The sequence below is a fragment of the Humulus lupulus genome, chromosome 1, assembly GCF_963169125.1.
Source record: "Humulus lupulus chromosome 1, drHumLupu1.1, whole genome shotgun sequence".
Classification (NCBI taxonomy): domain Eukaryota; kingdom Viridiplantae; phylum Streptophyta; class Magnoliopsida; order Rosales; family Cannabaceae; genus Humulus; species Humulus lupulus.
Window position 1 is genome coordinate 92,693,725 of NC_084793.1, and position 15,409 is coordinate 92,709,133.

At 43.0% G+C, this 15,409-nt stretch overlaps 1 protein-coding gene across 1 annotated transcript; it reads left to right on the top strand.

The window, feature by feature from the left end:
* Positions 1–290: 290 nt before the first annotated feature.
* Positions 291–1,820, top strand: LOC133818347 (transcription factor RSL2-like). The gene is made up of 5 exons (XM_062251149.1): positions 291–767; positions 900–1,184; positions 1,400–1,465; positions 1,555–1,620; positions 1,731–1,820. Exons 1-5 carry the CDS (start codon positions 291–293, stop codon positions 1,818–1,820), a joined length of 984 nt encoding a protein of 327 aa, XP_062107133.1.
* The last annotated feature ends 13,589 nt before the right edge of the window (positions 1,821–15,409 follow it).

Genomic DNA, 15,409 nt, shown 5'->3' on the forward strand with positions numbered 1-15,409 from the left:
TACTCCATGCCAACTGTGGGATGTTTTTTTTTATATATATATTAAGACAATAAATATAATAAGACCCTCTATACGTTCAAGTAAATTTCAGTATTATATATACTTAGATATATTTTATTCTAAATGGTATAAGCCTACCACATTCACTTGTATGATCTCATCTTGTCATTTTATTCTATATATAGATCATTAATTGAGCTTATTCTATTCTTAAGACTAAGCTATATGAGCCAGAAAAGAAAGAACCCTTTTCTGTCTTAGGCTTTGAAATTAAGAAAGCACAATATATGATGGAGCATATGGGAGCTGAGAGACAATGGACCTCACTTAGCGGAGTACATACAGCTGAGGAGGCAGATTTCATGGCTATGTTGCTCAGTAATAGTAGCTCTGTTGCTTATCATCTAAGTGGAACACTACCGTGGTCTGGCCATGAATCACCAATGAACATGGCCAGCAGCAACTATGGAGGTTCCCATTGCTCTTTAGAAATATCTAACTTTAATTTCTACAGTACTTTCCCACAAGGGAATATTGATTATTATAATAATAATAATAAGAATAATGAACAATTTTGCTCGAGTGATCATGATTCTCATATTGAACCGAAGTTGGTCAAGAAAAACTGCTATCTCGATATGGAAGAAGATGATTATTGCACGAGCAAGCCAGACATGAGTGATGGAAACCTTGAAGAGAAGGTTTCAAAATCAATCAGCATCTCAGATAAGAAGAATTCCATGAAAAGGCCTCGAAGTTCAGAAAATGTAAGTAGCAGTAGATATATATATATATATAGTATATATTGTAGTACTTTCTTATTTTTCTCGTTGACCAAACAAAGGTGGATGTGAACATTTGGCTTGATGTAATGATATTTATTTGGTTCATTTATGCAGGTTAATAAAGTAGAAAAGAGGTGTGTAAAGGCTAAGAAGAAACAGAAGTTGGTGTCAAGCAACCTTAACATTAAGGAAGAAGAAGAAGGTAATAATAATATAAATGTTAACGGTGCAAACGGACAAAGCTCTAGCAGTTATTGCAGCTCTGGAGATGAAGTACATGACTCCATTAATGGCTCTCAAGAGTTGAGTCCAAAAGAGAATAGCTCAACTTTCAGTACCGAAGGCAAAGCAAGAGCTAGAAGAGGGTCAGCTACCGATCCACAAAGCCTTTACGCTCGGGTACGTAACAAACTTCTTTATCAAAATCTTGTCTTGGTTGGTAACTTTCATCTTAAACTTAAAAAAAATATAAATATATAAACATATATATAACCATATGAAACTCAAAAGAAAGTGTTACGGTCCTATGGTGCCAAGTATATATAATTCTTTCATCTGTACGTATTTGGTTTCTTAATAAACTTGTTTTGTCCTATATTTTGTATGTGTTGCAGAAAAGAAGGGAGAGAATAAATGAGAGACTGAGAATCCTTCAGAATATAGTCCCTAATGGAACAAAGGTGTGTATATATACATATAATTAATGTTTCATATTATTTTAAGTAGATAATGCAGAATAATAACGAGATGTTTGTTTGTAAAATCGCAGGTAGATATTAGCACAATGCTTGAGGAAGCTGTCCAGTATGTGAAGTTCTTACAACTCCAAATTAAGGTAATAACAAATTAAGTTAGCAAATTTTGATGTGTCTCTACGTTCTTTCATCACAATTTAAATGATCAAGTTTGACTTATTTAGTGAATTCTGTGATTGGAATTTTGTAGCTTTTGAGTTCTGATGATATGTGGATGTACGCTCCAATCGCTTACAATGGAATGGATATCAGACTTGATCATCTCAGACTTGCCATATGATGACAAACCAATCATCATAAAACAACAAAATGAGAGACCTTCCGCTTCAATATCAATTTATTCAAAAAAAATTATGCTATCATTTTTTAATAATTTAAACTATATTATTTATATAAATCTTGTAAAAAATCAGAAAACAATTATTTTAATTCATCTTTGTCACGGTGGATCTGAGCTGGGGAACCCAATGCCGAATTTCTACATATCATATTCATATTTGATAAGTTTTGTAGAGTTTTTTGTAATGTCCCATATGACATGAAATTGATTATTTATTCAGCGCTGTTATAATCAAACGCTTTGCTTTAAGTTGTCAACTTTATGGCAAGGTAATAATCAAGTTTTTTAATTCTTCTACAATACATTTATCTTTTTTGAGTTCCCTCCTTAATTATCGAATGTTAGATTTTGTTCATCATTTCGTAGTTTTAAATAGTATATAATCGTACACACTATGACAAATGTCTTCGCCAAAGATTCTGAAATTCTCGCTACACTACAACAAATTTGATATACAATGACTCCCTACAATGTCTTTGTTGACGCGGTTCTTCGCCAACAGGTAATTAAGAAAATAAAAGAAAGAGATTAGTGCTTAATAATGAACCGAAACAGATGAATGATCTTTAAATGGATTGATGACACAATTATGTTTTTAGGTGGTTCAAAGGTTAAAAATCATTCTACTCCACCAGCTAATATTATTGCTATCTTTTGGTATTCTTTACAAGATACTTTGTTACATAATAGAATCCAACCCCTTGCAACTCCCAGGGTCTCCATATTTATAGGAGAGGGCACCTGGAAGTTGGTAAGGGGGGTCATCCCGTGACCTTCTTACCCATCATGTCACTTCTGTGACATTCATGGTTAATTCCTAAAACCTGACAAATGAAGTGTGGTCTAATCAACAGGTAAGGGGGATAATGGGCCGCACGGCCCAACCCAGTCGTGGGTGCCTGAATACGCACGTTCATGCTGCGTGTCCGAGAATTCAGGAATATATCAGACACGTGATGTCTGATATATGCACGTTTACATTGTGTGGTTGACTTTATAAAAGGTCGTAGCTTCCAACTCCAGTTCGTACCCCGAGCTAGATGCCTTCTCGACCTGCGACCTTCATAGTCCTGACTCAGCCCTTGAGTAATCTTGGTGAACCTTTGGCTACATCGAGCTAAAGAGGTAGGAACTGACGACGGCAGCTCCGGTCATGGCACTACAACAAAATAGACATTTAATGGCTATATGGGGGAGACATTGTAGACATTTAATGTCTCCCCCTAGGGGAGACGTTGTTGCAGGAGCCATCTAAAGTGGGCCTATGACGTCTCCCATGGGGAGACTTTGTAGACTTCCAACGTCTCCCCCTGGGAGACGTCATAGGGTGTACGTGTACAACCTATGACGTCTCCCAGGGGGAGACGTTGGAAGTCTACAAAGTCTCCCCATGGGAGACGTCATAGGTACCTACAACGTCTCCCCCTGGGAGACGTAATTGGTTTTTGTAATTTTTTTTAAAAAATAATTAAATAATTATTTTCAGTATATTAATTAATAGAATTAAATATATTAATTTTTTTTAAATAGAATTAAATATATTAATTAAAAAATCTAAATTATATGCAAATTTAAATTGTCAATTTTCATTAATAAAACCGAAATGTGTATATAATATGTTTTTGCTAGCTAAATATACAAAATTGTAATATTTGTTGTTAAACATACAAAATTAATAAATATTACTCTAGCTAGCTAGACATATGGTAAGAAATAAAATGTAAAAAAAAACCTAATATGTGGGACGATGACTTTGAATTATCGGTAGCATATGATTCGCCAAGTGTTGTCGCAGTTCATTAATCTGTGCTGGTGTATATGGCGTAGTGTTTAGCTACAAAAAATACAAAGTAAAATATATTAGTTAATTATTATTTAATTATATATACTTTAATAATAAATAAATTGTTAACTTTGCATAAATTTATATATACATACCTCTTTCTTCAAGTAATGTCCAGGTCGTGGATGTTCAATGTAATCCTTCAACATCCTCATCACATAATATCCAAATGTCACTTGTCTGATTGGTGTGGACACTAATATTTAACTAAAAATACTTAATATAAAGAATACTAGTAAAATTCAACTATAGATTGTCAAAATAATTGAAATTGTAGTTAGTTACTTTAGGTTACACAATTTATATTTAATTTGGAATCTCGGGATATTTTGGTAGACTGGTCAGAAAAATGTTGGCCCCGTTTTTATATTCCACGGATAACCTATTCGTTGACATCCATTTTCTATCCATATCATCTCTTATGTCTATGAAAAATTAAACTAAAAAAAATACTAAATAAGCATACGAAAAATTGGGCAGCATTTCCCCTATATTAGTAACCTAACCATCTGTCAATCTAATCAAATCCAATCGAATAAGCACAACACAATACAAATATAATAATAGAATAATAAAATACATAATTCTAGACAAAATCGAGCAGCATTTCCCCTATAATAGTGATCTAACCATCTGTGAACAACAAGTCAAAAAAATTAAATAACACACAATAAGTTTCTTCCTTATAGCTCCGCAGCACACAAATTTTTTTTCCAGAACCTACTTCACTAAAACACACAGTTCTCAACCTTTTGTTATCACCGAAACACTCAATTTTAATCACAGAACCTACTTCACTGTGGATGAATATTTAAGATATTTAAACCCCTCTAAAAAAAGTTTAATAATACTAAAACAAGAAAGAAGATAATGTATGTACCACTTGCAATTAATAGTCCTTGCTAACAAATTTGCTTCACTTTGCAAAGAGCGCACTTTGTTATTAAATTCACAACCTACAAAATTAAATTAATTAATAAATAAAATATTAATAAACAAACTTCATTAAATAATTAGATTAACAATAATTTATTATTGAAATTTTAGAAACTTAAAAACCTCAAATGTGTGCTTGAAATCGAAAATTTGAGGCAAAAATCTCAGTTAAAACCACAACTTAAAAATTTAAATTAATTAATTAATAAAATATTACTAAATCAATAAAATAACATAACTATATATAAATAACCTAGTTAAATTTTAATAAAGATTACAAATATATATAATTTTCTAATTAAATAATAATATAAATTAAAAAAAATTATAAACATTATAAACTGGAATTACAATTTTTTATGTAAAATTAAAATTAAATTATTTTTCTTATTTTAGACAATTATTAAATACATCTTAGCAAACACATATTTACATATATATGCTTAACAAATATTAAAAATTAATTAAAAAATGTATAATTTTCGGATTAAATAGTAATAAAAAATTTTAAATAGTAAATAATGTGGTATCATCTTAAAATTAAACAATATAGTTTCTCAAATATACATAAAAATTATTTTTCATACTTTAAACTAATATTTCTAATAAAACCCACAAATCATATAAAAATCTGCACAAAAATAATTTTTTCTACCATTCTAACTATAATACATTGTTTAATCTTGAAATCATACCTCAAATATGCTTTAAATCCACTTTGTTGAGCCAAAAATCACAAAAAACCACAACTCATAAACCCTAAAATCTCAATATCAATTCCTTAATAACTAGAGACAATAAGCATGAAAATTATCCTAACTATTATACAACACTTATAAATAATAAAAACTTACCTCAAATGAGACTTTATAGCCTAAAATCGGCCAAAATCGTCAAAAAATGTCCCTGAAATCGCCCAGAATATCACCCTTCTCCGCCTCTGGTTCGTGCGCTCGGGGAAGAAGAAAGAAAGGCTGAATATATATATTAGGCAAAACATTTAACGTCTCCCCTGGGAAGACGTGCCAGACATCTAACGTCTCCCCTGGGGAGACGTTAGATGTCTGGCACGTCTTCCCAGGGGAGACGTCAGATGCTCTTACAAGTCTGATATTTTATAAATAAATAATTTTATATTTATATTTTTCAATTAACGTCTCCCACCACTTTTAATGACTTACCTTGGTAGTCATCAACAAGAACTTTTAATGACTTACACCATTAGACTTTAAATATCCCTGAATACTTTTAATGACTTACACCATTGGTGTAAGTCATTATAGAGATTCATTAAAAGTGAAAATTGTTGTAGTGTGGGGTATCCTTGTGGCTGATATAATTAGGCCATATCTCAGCTTGCTAATAGCCCGTTGGAAAATTAGGGCGTACATCTGCCCCCCAAGCCCCTGCTCGTGGTACACGACGTCGTGTAGGGCCACAGTAGGGGCTTTTAGGCTTCTCCATGGACTCTCCATATTCCACCTTTTACGTAGGCGCCGAATACGTGGAACATCGTGGTTGGTGACGGTACGTCTTCCGAGAACCGCATTAAATGGCCTAGCCTATACTCAGCTGTCGTTTCGTCTTTCGAGTGGAGAGCCTCGGATCCCACATCAGGGCAATCCAACGGCCCTCCTCACGTGACCTTTCACGTATATAAAAGGGGTGGCCACCTTACACATGGGCTACCCGTTTATTTGAAAATTTTCTGAATTTCCCTTCTTCTTCTCTCTTCTCTCCCTAAAAAAAAACTCTTTTTCTCCTGGTTACCGTTCCCAGCATTCCAGAAGATCAGTCGCAAGGACTCCTTTGAGGTCTTGGAACCAATCACTCCGGCGAGGCCCCAACTTAGACGACCCCTTCATCTCCCCCACAGCAAAACACTTCGTAAGTTCTCTGACTGTGCATGTTTTAAATTTTCTTTTCACTGTAGCCTAAGTATATAGTTCTTGTAGCTGCATGCAATATTATGTTGGTTTTTTGTGGGTATGAAGGGTGTAGGTTTTTATTTTAGGGCATCGATTGTAGAAGAAAAACATTTAGGAGCATGGTTCAGTAGGGTGCGTTTTCTAGGGAAACCTTCTGGGTAGATTTTTGGGTATGCTTGTTCAAAATATCCAGTACTTTGGGTGCAAAACTGGGTAGCTTAGGGAACACGCTTCACAGGCGGTTTTGCACCTCTTGCCTACTGAAACTTTCCTTCCAAGGCAAATTTCTATCCTGACCCTCCTGACACACGAATTCCGAGTAATCGGGGATCTGTTGGGAGCATAGGCGCGTGTTCATAGAACTGCATGGTCTCACTCTCCACGGGCTGAGATTACCTCAGCCCGTGCAAAGGAAACACTTCTCTTTAGATTCTCCCTTATGCTTAGGTTGCATTTTCTGAAATTTCTTCTTTTGTTCGCTAGGCGACCAGATGGGACCCAAGAAGAACGCTCCTAAGAGGATCACAGACACCTCGTCCTCCCAACAATCCAAAGGAAAGGAGGTGATGACAGACTCCCCAATCACCGTCTTTAGGCCGGCCGTGGAGCAGGAGCTCGAGGTGGCGCCCGATGCTTTCTTCGAGGCCGAGAGGATCGTCTCGAAGATCACTGACCAGGGGAAAGTGAATAGAATATTCCTTTCCCACAACATCGAGCTGGGGAGGGGAGCCCTGATCACCCGACCTCCCGCGGAAGGTGAGCGGAGCTGCGCGCCGCTCGACGAGGAGTTCGCGGCCTGGAGTGACGAGCATTTCAAGGCTGGGGCCTTCCTCCCACTGGACCAATACTTCGCCGACTTCCTTAACTACGTGAGGTTAGCTCCTTTCCAGCTCCCCCCCAACTCCTACCGTTTGTTGGCGGGGTTGAGATATTTGTTCTTGAAACAGGAGTGGGAGGTCCCCACTCCAGCATATATCCTATATTTTTTCTGCCTCAAGGCCAGCCCGGAGCAGTGGGAGCGAGGCGAAGGGTTCTATTACTTGACCCGATTCCCAAACACGACTGCGGTCATCGAGCTGCCCAGCCACCCCAACGACTTCAAAGACCAGTTCTTTATGTCCAAGGGGTTTCGCAACTGCGAACTGCACTACTTCAACCATCCTCGTAAGTACCTTTTTCTCTTAGCTCGTAAATTAAGTATTGGTTAGCTCCCCCCTCTATCCATTTCTGACTTAGAATAATTCTGCAGCCATTTTCGTGAGGACAGACAAGTCTGTGATTCTCGGGAGTCAATACGAGACACTGGCGGGTTTGCCCCCAGTGAAAAGGACTACCGCTAGCTCGTAACAGACGAGGCGATGTTGGCGTGCAAACTGATCTCTCCGGGCCAGACTTTGGCCCTGAGGAGACCCTGAGGGCCTCCCCCAGCACGCGAGATGAGGCCCATCCCCGAGGAGGAGGCCGCGGGGAAAGGAGACGAGGAGGACGAGGTGCCCCTCGTAAGGACGAGGAGGAAGTGGGCGCTGGAGGTCGCCCAAAGAACGGACGAGGAGATGATCCAGTCCGAAGCAGCCGCAGGTCCCCTGGGCAAGGTAATCCTTACATGTTCAGGGGCTTAGATAGGGCCACCGCCGATCCTCGATTAGCTAGGTTTAATCCCAACCAGCCCGTCCAACGCCATCGAAACAACCCTGACCTCGACGTAACCCCACTCCAGTGTGTCGACCGGCTCATGCTGTATTACGAGAGTACCCACCCTAGGGGTACTGTAGTCGTAGACAACACTTTAGCCTTTAGGTCGGCCTTATTTGAGGAGTATGGGACCAATCTTCGCTCATGGCCCTCACTCCGGGAGGGTATCGTAGCTCTGGGTCTTAGGCAGTACGTAGAAGAGTCTAGTTCTAAGCCAGTTTCGGACCCAGAACCCGTGCCAGCCCGCGAAGTCATTGTCTTAGATTCCCCCGCAGAAGCTCCGGGGCCGATGGTCGTGACCATAGATTCCTCTTCTAGCTCAGGGGGTAGGATCCCTTTCAATATATATACTTGAGTTTCACTTTTTCCCACTTATTTTTGTTCTTGCATAAATGCTTACTTGTATATTAATGTTGTCTTTGTTTTGCCAGAGGAAATGTCTCAGCCCGGGAACAGAGACCTGCGAACTATGTTCGCCGGAGGGAACTCTTCTACTGGGGCCTCTGGGCCCAAAATGAAGAAGCTCCGGGTGGCGAAGAAAGCCGCTAGGAGCCCAACCAAGTCCCCTACAAACGGGAAAGACCAGACCCCAGCTGCCCAGGCCAAGGTACCTCCACCTCCTGCCGCAGTGGAGAAGATGCCCCCGCCCCCTCCACGAGCTTCAACCTTCATTCGGGATACAGGGGTGGAGCCCAGGATTTTGGCAACCGTCGCCCACGAGGTGCGCATTCCGGTGGACCCCCAGGCCCTGGAGAAAATTCCCAACGTCTTTCGGGGGACGGTGTACGAGACGGCGACCTACACCGTCAACCACTACTATGACGCCACCAAAAGGGACCTGCGGGCGATCAAAACAATGAGCCCGGAGAGTGTGATGGAGTCTTCACTGGGAATGGCTCTAACGGTAAGCTGGCTTTACATTTCGTACCCTTTGGTTTCCATGCATCGTATGTTCTTTCTTTTTTCTTTTCTAAGGCAGTTGCCTCTTTTCTTTGCAAGGTGCCTTGGCTCTTCACCGGAGCAAATCCAGGTCCAAGGCTCGCCTCGAGGACATGAGGGGCGAGCATCAAGCTGTTTTGGCCACCCAGCAAACTACTTTTGCTGCCCTGAAGACTGCCCAAAAGCAAGAACAGGAGGCCAAAGATGCCTTGGCGGGCGCGCGGGCCGAGCTAGAAGCGTCCCGCCCCAAGCTGGAAGAGGCCGAGGCTAACAAGGCTGCCCTAGCCGCTGTAATGGCCGAACTCGAGGAGGCCAGGACTGCCCGGGCCGCGCTGGACTCTGCAAAAACCGAGGCCGAGGAAGCTAAGGCGGCTTCCAGCTCCGCCATGGAGGACATGCTATACCACTGCTGGGTCTTCAACCCTGATGGCGATTTTTCCTTCCTAGGGGCGGAAGTCTAGGAGCCCTTCCTGGAGGGGTTTAATGCTCGTCTTTAGCAAGAGGCGCCCTCTAAGACAGGGGAGAGCTCCACAGCGGCCGAGCAGGAGGGTGAGATGGCGACCTCAACTGAGCACCCCGGTGGAGCCTAGGGCCTTTCTTTTTCGAACCCATATATTATTTTATTTTTTTTGTAACTTTTGTATGAGGATTTTCCACCTCGAGACAATTAGCTTTATCAATTTTTTCTTTTAATTGGTTTATTTCCTTTTTCCTCTACGCATTTTGGTCAGTGCTTTGAAAAACTTAGTTCGTGTTAATTCTTTACTAATATCCTGTGCTTTTTTAGAAAAACAACGATCAATCAATTTGAATTAACTTCTAAGTTTTATGACTTGGTTGCGTCCAGGACGTTAGTTTGAAAACTTAGTTCGTGTTAATTTTTATCAATATCTCATGCTTTTTAAGAAAAACAACGATCAATCAATTTTAATTAACTTCTAAGTTTTATGACCTGGTTATCTCCAAGACGTTAGTTTGAAAACTTAGTTTGCGTTAATTTTTATCAATATCTCGTGCTTTTTAAGAAAAACAACGATCAATCAATTTGAATTCACTTCTAAGTTTTATGACCTGGTTATGTCTAGGACGTTAGTTTGAAAACTTAGTTCGTGTTAATTCTTGACTAATATCTTGTGCTTTTTAAGAAAAATACTGATTAATCAATTTGAATCAACTTCTAAGTTTTGAGCGGACCTAGTTATATCCAGAATAGGACTTAGTTCGCGTTAATCCTTTATCAATATCTCGTGTTTTTTAAGAAAAACAATGATCAATCAATTTGAATCAACTTCTAAGCCTTTAAGGCAACCTGGTTATATCCAGGCACCATATGCCCCCCAAGTAACTAGGAAAGGGTCTTTCATGGTTACTTGAGATTACACCCACAAATATACACAATAATAAACAAAGATTTAATTCTCGTAGCTTAACAAAAAGTGGCCTTTAAGCCTTACAAGGGTGCTACTGATAATATTTCTTCAAATGAATGGCGTTCCAAGTTCGTGGGACTGCCCCTCCATTTAGCCGAGCTATTTTATAAGTTCCTTCCTTAATGACCTCGGTGATTTGATATGGCCCTTCCCAGTTCGGTCCCAATACTCCATCTTTGGGATCCTTACTGGCCAATAAGACTCTTCTGAGGACCAGGTCGCCAATGCTAAAGGCGCGTTTTTTTACCTTTGAGTTGAAATAATGAGTGATTTTTTGCTAGTAATGCGTGAGCTGAAGCTGCGAATCTTCTCGTCGTTCATCAACCAGGTCAAGGGAAGCGCAAAGTAGTTCGTGGTTGTAGTCCTGGTCATATGCCTAGACTCGATGCGAAGACACCCTAACCTCGACAGGGAGGACTGCCTTACTCCCAAAAGTCAGAGAGAAAGGAGTATGACCCATAGGAGTCCGATGCGAGGTCCAGTATGCCCACAGAACCTGGGGGAGCTATTCTGGCCAGACCCCCTTGGCTTCGGCTAGTCTCTTCTTAAGGATCGCCTTTAGCGTCTTATTGACGGCCTCGACCTGGCCATTTTCCTGGGGATAGGCTACAGACGAGAAGCTTTTCACAATTCCGTACCTTTCACAAAATTCGGTGAAGAAGTCGATGTCGAACTGAGTCCCATTGTCGGATACGATTTTTTTCGGCAGCCCGAATCGGCAGATAATGCTCTTGACCACGAAGTCGAGGACTTTCTTGGAAGTTATTGTTGCCAAAGCTTCAGCCTCAGCCCACTTCGTGAAGTAGTCGATAGCCACCACGGCGTAGCGGACCCCGCCCTTTCCAGTAGGGAGGGCGCCAACCAAGTCGATTCCCCAGACCGCAAATGGCCATGGGGACGAGATCATCTTCAGCTCGACTGGGGGAGCACGGGAAACTGTGGTGAATCCCTGGCACTTATCACATTTCTTGACGTATGAGATCGAGTCCTTTGACAGAGTGGGCCAGTAATACCCTTGCCTTAAGACTTTTAGGGCCAGGCTTTGCCCCCCAGTGTGATCCCTGCAAAAACCTTTGTGCACTTCCTGCAGGATGGCCTTCACTTCACCTGGCAGAACACATCGTAGGAGAGGTAGGGAATGCCCATGTCGGTACAACACCCCATCTACCATCGTATACCTTGGAGCCTGGTACAGTTTCTGCCGTGCGTCATTACATCCTTCGGGTAACTTTCCTTTGGTGAGGTACTCGAGGATGGGAGTCATCCAGGTCGGTCTGGCGTCAATCATCTCGACCTCCGCCCCGACCTCTTTTATACTTGGTTTTTCCAGGAATTCCACCAGTACTAACCCCAGCGTCTCCGTCTCCCCAGAGGTAGCGAGCTTGGTGAGGGCGTCTGCGTTAGTGTTCTGGTCCTGATGTATCTGCTCGATTGAGCCTTGTCCAAACGCGGACAGTTTGACTTTTACCTTGGCCAGGTAAGCAGCCATCTTGGCTCCCCGTGCTTGATATTCACCTAGCACCTAGTTTACCACGAGCTGGGAGTCGCTGAAGCACTGAACGGAGCTCGCCTTCAGCTCCTGGGCTACTCTTAGCCCGGCCAGCAAAGCTTCGTATTCGGCCTCGTTGTTGGAGGCCTTGAATTCGAATCTCTGCACCGAGTGGAATCTATTCCCCTCTGGGGATATCAAAATGATTCCAGCCTCGGAGCCGTTCTCATTGGATGAGCCATCCACGAAGATTTTCCATGACGCCTGGGTCGAGGTGACCTGGGGTGACCCTTCCACAGAATCCTCCTTGAATCCGGCGCACTCTGCCACAAAATTGGCCAGGGCCTGACTCTTTATGGCAGTTCGGGGGGTGTACAAAATTTCAAACTGATTGAGTTCGATAGCCCACTTTAACAGGCGTCCTGATGCTTCAGGTTTTTGCAAAACCTGCCTTAAAGGTTGATCGGTCATGACGTGTATTGAGTGGGACTGGAAATACGACCTGAGCTTTCGGGAGGCCGTGATAAGACAAAACACCAAATTTTCCATCAACGGGTATCAAGATTCCGCCCCGAGAAGTCTCTTGCTGATGTAGTAGACCGGTTTCTGAGCCCGGTCTTCTTCTCGAACCAATACAACACTAGTTGCATCCTCTGTGACAGCTAGGTAGAGGAAAAGGAGCTCTCCTGCCTTTGGTTTGGACAATACGGGCGGCTCGACCAGATGTGCCTTCAGGTCGAGGAAAGCTCTTTCGCACTCCTCTGCCCATTCGAATTTCTTGTTTCTTCAGAGCAGGTTGTAGAATGTAAGGCACTTGTCGGTGGATTTTGCAATAAACCGATTTAGGGCTGCCACCCTTCCTGTCAGGCCTTGGACGTCTTTACGCGACCTGGGTGAGGGAAGCTCGAGCAATGACCTGATCTTATCGGGGTTAGCCTCGATTCCTCTAGTGTTGACAATGAAACCCAGGAATTTTCCAAATGCGACCCCGAAAGTGCACTTCTGAGGGTTAAGCCTCATGCAATATTCTCTTAGTATCTTGAAGCATTCTTCTAGGTCGGAAACATGGTTATCGGCAGTCTTTGACTTGACCAGCATGTCATCAACGTACACTTCCATGTTCTTCCCGATCTGGTTGGTAAACATTCTATTCACTAATCTCTGGTATGTAGCACCGGCGTTCTTCAGCACGAATGGCATGACCTTGTAACAATAGACGTTAGTTGGGGTCATGAAGTTGGTGTGCTCCTGGTCCGCCGGATTCATGGCGATCTGATTATAGCCTGAGTACGCGTCCATAAAGGACATAAGCTCGTGCCCCACCGTGGCATCCACCAACTGATCAATCCTTGGCAAGGGAAAACAATCTTTGGGGTAGGCTTTATTCAGGTCGGAGAAGTCGATGCAGGTCCGCCATTTCCCGTTGGGCTTCAGGACCAGCATGGGGTTGGCAACCCAAACTGGAAACTTGGCTTCGCGGATAAAGCCGCATTTCTTGAGCCGGGCTACTTCTTCTTCTAAAGCCTCAGCCCGAGTTGTTCCCAGGCGCCTCTGCTTCTGAGATTTTGCAGGAACGCTCTTATCCAAATGAAGGGCGTGCATGATGACATTTGGACTGATTCCCACCATGTCCTCGTGTGACCATGCAAACACATCCAGGTTATCCTGCAAAAACTTGATCAGCTCCGCTTTCCTCTTGCCACAGAGGTTTTTCCCGAGCTTGATCATCCGTGAAGGATTTTGTGGATCGATGTTTACTTCCTCGAGCTCTTCAATAGCTTGCAGCTCGGACTTGTCCTCGCCTATTCGGGGGTCGATATCCTCACTTAGGATGATACTTTCCCCCTCGGTGCTCCGAGGTTTTTCAATCTCAGGATTAGTCAAAGGTTCCTGAGATTCCTCTCCTCAACCTTGGATGGCCATCGTTAGCTGCCCGGGTTTCGATTTTCCCTTCATGAAAATGTTGTAGCATTCCCTGGCAGCAAGCTGATCGCCACGGACCGTGCATATCCCCGTGGAAGAAGGGAATTTCAGCGCGAGATGGCAAATGGAGGTGATGGCTTCAAAAGCTATAAGTGTGGGTCGGCCCAAAATAACATTGTATGCAGCGGCGCAGTCGATGACCACGAACTCGAGGAGTTTTGAGACTGTCTGAGGTCCCTCTCCAAAGGTGATCACCAGCTCGATTGTCCCTATAGCCGCTGATCCTTCTCCCGAAAAACCATACAGCATCATGGAGGTCGTCTTCAGCTCGGCGACAGTCAAACCCATCTTCTCTGGCGTGGACCGGAATAGAAGGTTTACCGAGCTCCCATTATCGATCAGCACTCTCTAACCCTCTGATTAGCGAGCTGCACTGCTATGACCAGGGGGTCGTTATGAGGGAACTAAACATGGCCAGCATCTTCTTCCGTAAAAATGATTGGTTGCCTCTCCAATCGCTGCTACTTTGGCAGATGCTGCTCCAGGACGAACTCTACTCCATTAGGCGCCTTGAGTTCGTTAACGTACCTCTTTTGGGCACCTCTGCTCGTGCCAGCCAAATGCGGACCTCTCGAGATTGTGGCTATCTCTCCTCCTATCACTGGAGGAGGGACGTCTTGATCTACCCGAGACCCGGGCTGACTGACCGGGACTTCCGGAGCAGGTCGGCTTGTTGGAACCCTGTTCCGCGCGTACTGAGCCAAGGGGCTAGCTCTGATGAGAGTTTCGATCTCATCTTTCAAATGCCTACAATCATCAGTATTGTGGCCAACGTCGTTGTGGAAACGGCAAAACTTGGAGGTGTCTCTCTTCCCCTTCTGGTGCTTTAACGGCTCCGGCTTCTTCCAGGGGAGGCGAGCAGAGTTCGCTAGGAATATGTTCTCCCTGGAGTGGGTGAGCTCTGTATAAGTTGCGTAGACCAGCTTAATTTTTTCTACGGAGTTATTCTTCTTTGGGCCGTGCTGGTTGCCCTCGCCATTCCCCTTTCTTTTGCCTCCACCGAACTGGTTATTCTGCGTAACGTTCTAGGTCGCTGTCACTACCTTCGTTCCCACTCCAGCGGGTTGCTCAGGGACCTGGCTGGTTCCTACAGCTGAGGCTTGGGCCTCCTCCAAGTTGATCCACCCTTGGGCCTTATTTAGGAATTCGTTTACCGAGCTGACTCCCTTCCTTTGATTTCAGAGTCCCCCTCCGACGAGGATTCAAGTTCTCAAAGCCATGAGCTTGGAGCTGTCATCTGCGTCTCTGGCCCGAGCAGCGACGTTCGCGAACCTGCTCAGGTAAGCCTT